Here is a 12,516-nt window from a genome sequence, read left to right on the forward strand (position 1 = left end):
ACGGATTTTTTTATACGTTTGTCTCGTATTAAGTGCGTGACTTTTCAGTAATGAGTAAATGAATATTTATTCAAACATATACATTGCTCCCCAGCTGGCGCATCTCCACATAAGCATGTATGCATGACCTCGGATTGCTTGGAAGTTAATACAATGACACACCAGCCTTGATCACAGACCGATTTATTATGAACAGAATTGTACGATTTTAAAGTTTAAGAGGATTTAAGAGAAAATAAACGTTTGTAATCAACTGAAATACTTCAGGTACATACTAACCTTTTCCAATAGTGCTATCTTTTACTGAAAATAACTGAACATACGTATTCGCTATGATTATCGTAATATTTCTTAACGTAAAGTAATCGTAGGTGATTGTTAAGGGACAGTTAATAACATTAAATTTTACAGTTTTACACAATCGTTCCTCTCGTGGAATCCTCATGCTACCAGGAATATCAAATAAATAGAAGCAACAAAACCCTTTCCATATTCATAAGAAATCTCTGCAGAAAGCCTAGTCCTGAAATTCAGCGACAGTTTGTAAAAAGTGATCGGTGACAGGGTAATTTGGTGTTAAAAGAAATTGGTTCAATGAAGACTGGTGTAAGAAATGAATCTGCAACCACATCAGAGATAATAACTGTAAACCAATACTTATACCACGTGTAACAGGAGCTGTAACAGGTGGAAATCTCTTTGACCACCTGAAAAAAATATATAACCAATACTAATTGTTTCACCTAATTCTCTCTACACATGGACACTCCGAGTGTTGGGATCGCTTGACAGTCATAATGCAGCACTGTATCAACTATTGCGAGTGCTGTTTCAGAGTGGTTTGAGTCAATCTGTCCAACAAGGCTATAAATAACATTAAACATTCAATGGAAGCATCACTACAATAACTGTTTGATCAAAGAAATTGTGACATATCAAATAATGCCAATACGCTCTACAAGTGACAATATCACATCACATCACATCATATCATCACGTCACGTCACGTCACGTCACGTCACGTCACGTCACGTCACATCATCACATCACATCGAATCACGTCACGTCACGTCACATCACATCACATCACATCACGTCACGACACGTCACGTCACGTCACATCATCACATCACATCACATCATATATACTATTGGGCCAGCAAATGTACCGACAAATCCCTTTCTTAAGATTAACAAAAATTATCAATATACTCACACGCAAAAGAAACGCAAGTGGTTTTAAGCAAATAGGTAACAACATGTGTCACTGATCGTGGTCACCACAGACATACTTATATCTATATATTTTCAAAACTTCAGGACACTTTGTCATCTGAAGTTTACTGAGAAAACAGTATGTGAAATTCTAGACTTTGCAACTGGACATTTGTTGCTATTTAGGCAAAAATTAGGCATCCCCATTGGACACCATTTCTATGCGCCCATATGAATCGAAAACAATTAAAACAAAGGGAATTTGATGACGTTATGTCATTTATCGGTCAGCCAATTCCCTTCCACTGATTTACCCGCCTGAACTAGAAATATAAGTAAACTGAGACACAGTCTCATTTGTTTCATACAGTAAACTACGGTTATAACGAACACGCTTATAGGGAACTGATGGATATAACGAACTTACTTTTTTGTCCCTAACATTTGCTGTAGTTATGCTGTATATATGCTTACAACGAACTACGGTTATAACGAACTAAACTTAGAGGTCCCTTTGAGTTCGTTATAACCGTAGTTTACTGTACTTAGGCATAAAAAATCGCAACAATAGCCACAAGACTGTATGACAAGAGGAATGACTTAAACTTTCCAATAGTCAACTTTCACATCATGTCGAGCAATGTTCCAGCAGCTCCAGCTTTTAATGTCAACATTTCACAATTTTTTAGGTACAATTGATCATTTTTTTTCTGTGAAAATTTCAGGGAACGTTATACGACTCTCGCTCAAAGTTTGTTTAATTAGGATTATAACTTTTACGGCCTCCGTCAAGCTTTCCAAATGTTTTATGGTAGACATGTGGAGGACATTTCCAAATTTGACACACCGGTGACAAATATCATGGCAATATGTTCCCATGTTTTTCAGGTAAACAATTAACTGGCCTTTGCATGTGTTGGTGACGGGTGCCACTGGTAGGGCAGGATACGCTACCCTCTTCGAGAACCCCTGGTAGCATCACTGTTTGATAGTAACTCATAAACTCATGCTCATAATTTTGTCTTACTCGTTCAAAGGACTTCACCTTCAGCAGAGATTTTTGTTTTGATTATGGAAATAATTGTGTCGCTTTTATTAATATGATTATGGAAAGAGTTTAGTCGCTTTTATTCTCTCACTTTGTGACCTTATAATTTCAGGAGCCTTTCTCATCCCCTTCGTTATTTTCCTGGTTCTGTGCGGCCTTCCTCTCTTCTTCTTGGAGGTGTCTCTTGGTCAATTTTCTGGGAAGAGTGCCCTACACATCTGGGCACTGTGTCCTCTAATGAAAGGTGAGTGGATATTTTTTCAGCTATATCTGCTAAAACTGATATTTGTCAATTAAAACTATCAGCCGAACTATACAGTAAACTACGCTTATAACGAACACGCCTATAACGAACTGACGGATATAACGAACTTACTTTTTTGTCCCAACTATTTGCTGTAGTTATGCTGTATATATGCTTTTAACGAACTACGGTTATAATGAACTAAAATTAGAGGTCCCTTTGAGTTCGTTATAACCCTAGTTTACTGTATTTTTAAAAAAACATCTGGCAACAATGTATATTTTTTGGCAGCCAAGGTTTTTTTGTTATCAAATGTCTGAGAATAAATATTTTATTCAAGTTTTTTTTGTGTTTTTTGGGTGGGGGGAGTATTTATTTCTTTGGGTAAGATCCTAATACACTAATAAAGTATTTGCTTCATTTGGGGAAAACCCCGTGAAAATCCAGGTTGGAATTGATCTTCAACAACCCATGCTTGTCGACTAAAAGAGAGACTAACGGGATCATGCTCGCAGACTTGGTTGATGCATGTCAACGTATCCAAACTGCGTAGATCTACGCTCATGATGCTTACTGGATTGTCTGGTCCAGACTCGAATATTTACAGGCAGCCGTCATAGCTGGAATATTGCTTAGAGCGGCGATAAACCACGAATAAACAAATGTTTTGGGAAATATATTTAATCTCCCTGTGGCAGGTGAGAGGAGTTCCGGTTTGGGGGGGATTTCGCTTCATTTCCTGTTAATTATATTATTTAAAAGGTCTTGGAATTGGAATGGTTCTTCTCTCTGGCGTAACCTGCGCATACTTTACTACCGTCCTTGCCTGGTCCATCTACTACTTGGTGCGTTCCTGTTCACCCGCCCTTCCTTGGTCAACATGTGGGAACTGGTGGAATACTGATCTGTGTGTAACCAGCATCAGTGCTCTACAAAACCAAACTGTGTCCCCCTTTCCCAACAGAACGTGTCTAGGTGACAAGGCCAATGTCACTGAAGCAGGCGTTGCGACGTTGTGTTCCTACATTAATAACGAAAATATTGATGTCAATGACGCTAAACTATGGTCCAATACAACACTCTCTCACACAGCATCTGAGGAATTTTGGCAGTAAGATGCGCATACATGTTTTAATTATCCAATAAGGTTCTCACTTATAATATCAAGAAACGCAATTCTATAATGGCATCACATTGTTCATTTTGGTACGATCGTCACATCAGTGAATGTTTACAATGCTCGTTTTGAACAGTCTTTCGGATATATACACAAAGAAAAAGGTTAAGCACACCCTAATATACTTCACTATTGTTTGGTCCCAATATTTGTTACGGTCATGAAGGATATAATTACGGGAAGAATTATGATTTCTCGAGATGATGTAATCAGGCATGCGTGATGAAAACTCACGCGCCATGCATGATATGACCGTGCAGCATGCTACCCTCGAGTATCTCTAAAAGCAGTATATCCAATCGTTAAAATTGCTTTCTTAAGCTCGGTTTTAAACAGTTATTCCTTGACATTGTGTGACCATGGCACGAAGTCGATTATCAAACGCCACAAGATGGCAAATAATCGGCATGCATAACGCAGGAATGTCTTGTAATGCCATTGGTCGGTATCATCACACTGTCGTAAGCCGTTTAGTCGAGAAACATGCTCAGACCGGTGATGTACAGGACCGTCCCAGATCCGGAAGACCTCCTGTGACGACACATCGCGAAGACAGGAACCTTCTTTGTCTCATACGCCGAGAACCCTTAAGTTTATAACAAGTACTCGCCTGAAACAGCTGTGGTTGCCCAATCGTCGTTTCAGCACCAGAACCGTCACCAGAACCGCCTTGAAAGCAGAAAGACTGAAGGCTAGACGAGTCATAAAGTGTCCCTTGTTGAGAGATCACCACAAAGCTACTCGTTTAGCATGGTGTATTGCGCGACAAAACTGGAGTCTGGGAACTTGGAGACGGATCCATTGGTCAGACGAAAGTCGCTTTCTGCTCCACGACACTGATTGGAGGCATCGGAACACGGCCTACACCCCCAGGAACATTAAACCGACTGCTGCATACGGCGGGGGCTCGGTAATGGTTGGGGAGTGTATCTCTCATGATTGCAGGTTGGGTTTGCTCACCATAAGGGCCAACTTAACAGGGGCTCAGTACATCCGGGACGTTTTGAGGCCAGTCGTCGTTTCTTCATTTTGACAACAACCCTCTTGCTACTCGAACTCAGTCGTGGATTACATAAGGACCAATGCAATAACAACTCTTCCCTTGCCAGCAATGAGCCCAGATTTGAACCCCCTTGAACGTGTTTGGGATATTCTGGGGCGGCGCATACAGGCACGAGTTTCTCCTGTACAAGATTTACGCCAATTGGAAGCAGAATTCCATCAGGAGTGGTTGACCCATCAACAGATCCAACGTCTGACTGGAGGCATGAGACGTAAGGTGGATGTGTCATCCGGGCACGTGGCGGCTATACCCGCTACTGATCTGTTTCACGTGTGTCAGGTCAAGTAGAGAACTTTTTCACATGAAACATCAAACGTAGTACGTTTTCTTAATCCTGCAGCTCCATACTTTTTGGGGTATTGTCCAAGGTCAAAAACAGCACCTGTGTTACCATGATGTTTTTGTCAGTAAATTTCAATCACAACTCACCAATATCTTCTTTATTTGTTGTCAAATGGTTGTTCTATCTGATGACATTGGTATTGCCCAGCTCCTGTGGTCATTCATCCCATGCCATGATTTTTGCCATTTGTCATGGTTCAGAAATAGGGATGTGCTTAACTTCTTCTTTTTTGTGTATATAACGGAGGAGGAAAAGCCGTTCGAATTGAAGCAGGTCTTAGACGTTTACCACTTTGGCAAAACCATTTCAGAGTTTCTCTACTGACACTAACAAAACATAGCAGTTTTGAGTAAAAAACTTCTTTCAATCAAAAATAACTGATTTTAAAAGAACATGTTTTAAATACGGTGGTAAAATCTAATCCAAACTAATATGCTTGTTTCAATTCAAAAGACATGCGTTTGTACTATTGATGCCTTCACATGACTTCGCATCATTAAACCATCAAATATGTGTTCTGAATGTTGTATTATAAATATCACATATTTCCTACTTATGGATCGGATTAGAAACTTTTTTAATGTGTATTCTTGAAGCAGTATTATAATGGAACACAAAGTGGTGACACATGTTAATGGTTTAGTTTGCAAATGTTAGTATAAATCACTTTCTATTCTCGAAATCTGTTGTAATTAACTGCTTCATATGATGCACGTGTTTATGGTAGGCCATCAGTTGCATTTACAAGATGTCACTCACTGCCTTTCATACTCCCCCCGACAGATACAACACCCTGGGTATTTCCGGGGGTCTGGGGGACGTCGGGTACATCCAGTGGCACCTGGCTCTGTGTCTACTTGCGGCCTGGACGATCATCTTCCTGTCAGTAATCAAAGGAATTCATTCAGTTGGAAAGGTCACGAAATGAGTATAATTCTTTTATTTGTATGATTTCATATTTCCTTAAATGATATACTCTTCAAAAAAGAAGCGCATATATGATATGGATATACATATGTGAAAGGCTTTAGGACGATATGGGAAATATGAATATCAGAATCATCAACATGCAGGAACGACCAATAACCCATGCGTAACCTTAAATAAACATCATGACTAGGCCTTTATTAATGGGGTGGAGGGTAGGCGGGGTTGCCAAATGTTGTCTGTTAGCAACTGTCCAATTGCGAAGTCAAGCCACGACATACTGGAGTACAACGGAACATCGTCATCGGGCAGTCGGTTGTAGCTAAGATATTTAACATATCCAAGAGCACTATACTTAGACTTTGGTATTGGAGCCATAATAACCGACCCAGGTCAGGTTCACGTCATTTGCGGACAAGGCGTGCAACATCATCTTCTTTGACAACTTCAGTTCAAGGATTGCCAAGGGTATCTGTCCAGACAGCGAGACAGCGAGACAGCTGGTCAGAGGTGTTATTTTGTGGCATCAACATCGTCAACTGCGACGTCAATGGCGTTAAGCACGTACATCACAGTCTAACCATTGATGGAGAACTGTTTGGTTCAGCCACGAGTCAAGATGGACGCCTCGTCGAGCTTATGGGACGAGCCAGGATCTATCGACGTCGCCATGAACGTTTTGCAGACAACTTCATACGGGAGATGGAGATATGACGGAAGCAGCGTAATGATGTGGGTGGTTATCTCCCACACTGATAGAACAAAACTAGTGCAAGTACACGGCAGCATAACATGTCAACATGATAATGTTAGACCGCATACAGCACGTGTAACAGAACCATTCCTACGGTCCTCTCAAAATCGATTTTACCCGGACCTTCCGCTCTCCGGGCGGACGCTCTACCAATAGACCACGGAGGCGGTCCCCTGAATCATACATATCGCAACAGCTTGCATACTGTATGCACGACAGGCCCAGTGGGTTAGCATCCCCCACTGTGTGATACGTACTCTCATTTCACCATGGGCTGGAGTTGCAAGGCAGAACTTGTCGCTCGTGGCATACGCACGAGATATTGAGTTCTCGTGACCTTGACTTTTGTCATTTTCCACGTAATGTCTTCCACTATTGTCCTGTTTGTAAATTCCTCACTCGTATCATTTCAGATCTTTCTAAACCAAGAATCTAGTTATGCGTTTGTTTTTTAAGGAGTATTTTTCATAATGTTGATTTATCTTTGATATGCCTTTGTTCTAACGTAGTCCTTGAAGAGATGGGTCAAACACAACGTAGATCGGTGCTTGTAATAGACCAGAAGACCTGCTGTGAAACCAAACATTATTAAAGCGATTCTGGGATTCGAACCAACGACCAGTGGATCCTCGCACAACCAAGGGGCGCAACTGTGCACAAGTCTGCGAACGAGCGTCGGTTTATACTACCATCCTCTAAGAATTACAATGTTTCCAAAAATTGCATTTTTTACGACTGCTATACGTAACAAAGAAAATATTGGACTTCAATTATTGACTCCGGATACAAACACACATTGACTACCAGCCTCATACAGTGTCAGCGATGATACGAATTCCAGGTGGTGTACGTGACGGCGACGATCACAGTAACTATCAGTGTCACGTGTACAGATGGTGTACGTGACGGCGACGATCACAGTAACTATCAGTGTCACGTCTACAGGTGGTGTACGTGACGGCGACGATCACAGTAACTATCAGTGTCACATGTACAGGTGGTGTACGTGACGGTGACTATCACACTAACTTTCAGTGTCACGTCTACAGGTGGTGTACGTGACGGCGACGATTCCATACATACTGCTGGTCATCCTCCTGGTGCAAGGTCTCCTGCTCCCTGGGGGCAAGGAGGGCGTTCTCGTCTACCTCACCCCGGACTTCTCGCGGCTCACAGATATACAGGTACAGGCATACAGTCCTTCTGATAATACAGGTACAGGCTTACAGTCCTTCTGATAATACAGGTACAGACTTACAGTCCTTCTGATAATACAGGTACAGGCTTACAGTCCTTCTGATAATACAGGTACAGGCTTACAGTCCTTCTGATAATACAGGTACAGGCTTACAGTCCTTCTGATAATACAGGTACAGGCTTACAGTCCTTCTGATAATACAGGTACAGACTTACAGTCCTTCTGATAATACAGGTACAGGCATACAGTCCTTCTGATAATACAGGTACAGACTTACAGTCCTTCTGATAATACAGGTACAGGCTTACAGTCCTTCTGATAATACAGGTACAGGCTTACAGTCCTTCTGATAATACAGGTACAGGCATACAGCCCTTCTGATAATACAGGTACAGGCATACAGTCCTTCTGATAATACAGGTACAGACAGGCAGTCCTTCTGATAATACAGGTACACGCAGACAGTCCTTCTGATAATACAGGTACAGGCAGACAGTCCTTCTGATAATACAGGTACACGCATACAGTCCTTCTGATAATACAGGTACACACATACAGTCCTTCTGATAATACAGGTACAGGCAGACAGTCCTTCAGATAATACAGGTACAGGCTTACAGTCCTTCTGATAATACGGGTACAGGCAGACAATCCTTCTGATAATACGGGTACACGCATACAGTCCTTATAATACAGGTACACACATACAGTCCTTCTGATAATACAGGCACACACATACAGTCCTTCTGATAATACAGGTACAGGCAGACAGTCCTTCTGATAATATAGGTACACGCAGACAGTCCTTATAATACAGGTACACACATGCAGTCCTTCTGATAATACAGGTACACGCATACAGTGCTTCAGATAATACAGGTACACGCATACAGTCCTTCAGATAATACAGGTACACACATAGAGTCCTTCTGATAATACAGGTACAGACTTACAGTCCTTCTGATAATACAGGTACAGGCTTACAGTCCTTCTGATAATACAGGTACACACATACAGTCCTTCTGATAATACAGGTACACGCAGACAGTCCTGATGATAATACAGGTACACACATACAGTCCTTCTGATAATACAGGTACACTCATACAGTCCTTCTGATAATACAGGTACAGGCAGACAGTCCTTCTGATAATACAGGTACAAGCTTACAGTCCTTCTGATAATACAGGTACAGGCAGACAGTCCTTCTGATAATACAGGTACACACATACAGTCCTTCTGATAATACAGGTACACGCGTAGAGTCCTTATAATACAGGTACACACATACAGTCCTTCTGATAATACAGGTACACGCATACAGTCCTTCAGATAATATAGGTACACGCATAGAGTCCTGATAATACAGGTACACATATACAGTCCTTCTGATAACCACTGACCGTCAACGCTAAAGCTCAAAAGAAGCAAAGAAACGCTATGGATTACATAATTTCACATTAAGTTTAGAAAACTCAACATCCAATGCCGGGTTCGGATCCACACGTAGGTACAATGTGTGAAGCCCTTTTCCGGCGTCCCCCGACATGATATTGTTGGAAGATTGTTAAATGCTGCTTAAAACAACTCACACACTCTCTCATTTATATCCAATGAGTGAGTGAGTAGAGATTTACACAACTTTAAGCAATATAATATTCCTACAATATCACCACCACCAAACATGGGGTTCATGCATAGTACCGTGGGACGAACAAACACTTTAACCACTCGGCTACCCTACAGCCTCTAGTATTCAGTAAAACGTTCTGTAGATATATGCATGCTACTCAATAGAAGTTAAGAACGACCAGATTCTTTCATATTACTATTGTTAATCTGCCGTGGCATTATAGATAAACTTTAGTAAAAGGAAAGAATCAGGTGGTCCTTAGCTTCTTTTGAGTTGTATATTAGTGACAATTAAGGATCATGACATCTATACTCTTCAAAATAAGAAACGCAAAACGCATATTTTTGGCGGACCAAGAAGTGCAAAATGAAGAGGTTTAATGTGTTATAGTGTCAGTGACAAATGTCCCGGATCAAAATGACCACAACAAGGACATGCAAACCATTAGTCGGATAAACGCACCCAGTGCATTACAAAATGGGCCGTTGAGCTGTACGTACTGCACGTGCAGCAGCACTATGAACGGTATCAAATTGCAGGGTTTTTTTGCCTGGCATCTGCGAAGTGCAAAGAAACAACGTCATAGGCCTCTTGCAGGCAGGGGAATCCCGATCAGCAGTAGCCAGGGTTTTCAATGTAGCGCCCAGCACCATCACAAGGCTATGGGATCGGTTTCAACAGCATGGGTGATCGGACAAGGTCGGGAAACGCCCAAGATCGCTACATCCGACAGCGCTACCTACGTGAAAGGACGAGCACAGCCACCTTAACCGTATCCCAGATACTCGGACTGCGCAGAATCTCCAACCAGACCGTACGAAACCGTTTAAGAGCAGCAGGTCTACAAGTAAGACGTCCTGTTCGACGGGTCATATTGAGTCGATAACATTGTCAACAACGAATGCATTGGTGTCGTCAACACAGGCCTCAACTACGATGGAGAGATGTCTGGTTCAGCGACTAATCAAGATTTCTCCCCCGTCGAGGGGATGGAAGAGTAAGGGTCTACACACGTGGGGAGAACGTTACGCCGGAAACTGCATACAGGAAATGGACAGGTTAGGTAGAGGTAGCGTTATGATGAGGGAGGCTATCTCTCATCATGGCAGGACAGGTTTGGTCCATATCCAGGGCAATCTTACGGCTCAACGATACATCAACGAAATTATCCTACCACACGTCCTCCCAATTGCAGCCAACGGCAACGGTGTATTCCAGCAGGACAACGCTCGACCGCATACAGCACGGATCACAAGAGCCTGTCTACACGACAACAACGTTGATGTCCTCCCCTGGCCCTCCAGATCCCCGGATTTGAACCCTATAGAGCACTTTCGGGATGTATTGGATATACGGCTAGGCCGACGTCAACCATAAACCCAGTTGGCTTTTGCGTTGCAAACCGAGTAAGCTACCATTCCCCAGTATGTGATTCGCATACTCGTCTCTTCCATGGGCAGGAGATGTCAGGCCGTTATCGATTCCAACGGGGAACATACACGTTATTGATGGTAGCTGACCTTCACCTCGGGCTTTTCCTATGTACCGATAACTGAGATGACTACAATCACCAAGTGTTCTCTCCACAACATTTAGGCTCAATACCTTGTACGGTCTCTCGTATAAATGTATTTTCCTACCTCCCACAAATCTGGCTTTGCGTTTCTTTTTTTCTGAAGAGTATGTTTGAAGTTATCCCTGGTTCGATACAAGAGTGTTGATCTTAGACTGTAGAAGCGATGAGGATTATGCATGGCCTGAATCTGAACGATTTATCGAGATTCACTCAGAATTGAATTGTCACATGCAAACTTCAGCTTTTAAGCTTTTGATCTAACTAGCGTTCACCTGTCGGGAACAGACTATTATCCCCCAGCCCTAATCCCCTTAATCCTCCCGAATTTCAGCTTTGAGCGGACTCGGAAGACCCGTCTCAAAAGCCTGTCTTAAAGGTTGGATGAAACTGAATTCCAAGCTGTGGTTTTAGGTGTGGCTGGAGGCGTGTCTACAAGTGTTTTATTCCCTTGGTCCTGCTTGGGGCGGCCTCATCACCATGGCCAGCTACAATGATTTCCACAACAACTGCCTCAGGTAACTACCTCCTATTGTACGTCTAGTATTTGGAAATGCAGGATGATAGTAAGCTCCCCAAACATTCACAGTGTTTGTTATCCAAAAACCATTGAAACACTCTCGTATGACCTGTGTATGAGCATGTGTTGCTTCAGAAAGCGTACAACTTTGTGGATAATAACTTCGGGTTTATTGCATATGGCGTCGTTTCGATGTAGATTCTTATACAAGCAGGTCGGGTAGCCTGGTGGTTAAAGCGTTCGCTCGTCACGCCGAAGACCAGGGTTCGATTCCCGAAATGGGTACAATGTGTAAAGCCCATTTGTGGTTCTTCTCTCATTTTCCAATTTTAATTTATTTCCATTTTTACACTTCTTCGAAACTGTTAAGAAAAACGTTAACATGATCACGAAGTTACCCTGTGAGATATGTCACATCGATCAATAATTTGATTAGTTTTTAGAAACAGAAAAAAACCTTTTGCATTCTCTTTTAATCCCATCCTCCACAGCAAGTTGTAAAACCTATACTTAGTGAGATCTGCAGGTAATCCATACAATAAGATAATGTTCATTCATTACTTTATTGATGGGTGTGGGTAATTCTCCCTCTATTGATAGGGAATTGTGGGGAAATGTCTTTGAGGGAAAGTGTCAGACTCCATAATACACAATGAATGACAAAGGCATTGAATTTAAACATCGTTAGTTCATTTCATGGAGCAACAAATAGGCAGAAACATGTGTTTGGCTAAAATTGTTCGTCGGAAATAATAGATTTTTGGAACAATGTAGTGACGTTATAAGAATTATTAATTATAACAACAATTGTCTCTTCACGT

At 41.9% G+C, this 12,516-nt stretch overlaps 1 protein-coding gene across 1 annotated transcript in view; it reads left to right on the top strand.

Moving 5' to 3' along the window:
- Positions 1 to 12,516, top strand: part of LOC139461893 (sodium-dependent proline transporter-like) — a 32,344-nt gene that overhangs the window by 8,556 nt on the left and 11,272 nt on the right. Inside the window, exons 2-6 of the mRNA XM_071243381.1 lie at positions 2,376 to 2,507; positions 3,270 to 3,618; positions 5,874 to 6,006; positions 7,821 to 7,955; positions 11,590 to 11,693. Coding sequence (XP_071099482.1) covers positions 2,376 to 2,507; positions 3,270 to 3,618; positions 5,874 to 6,006; positions 7,821 to 7,955; positions 11,590 to 11,693 — 853 coding nt within the window. The remainder of the gene's footprint in view (positions 1 to 2,375; positions 2,508 to 3,269; positions 3,619 to 5,873; positions 6,007 to 7,820; positions 7,956 to 11,589; positions 11,694 to 12,516) is intronic.

Source organism: Haliotis cracherodii, unplaced genomic scaffold (genome assembly GCF_022045235.1).
Source record: "Haliotis cracherodii isolate W230 unplaced genomic scaffold, xgHalCrac1.p SCAF_15, whole genome shotgun sequence".
Classification (NCBI taxonomy): Eukaryota; Metazoa; Mollusca; class Gastropoda; order Lepetellida; family Haliotidae; genus Haliotis; species Haliotis cracherodii.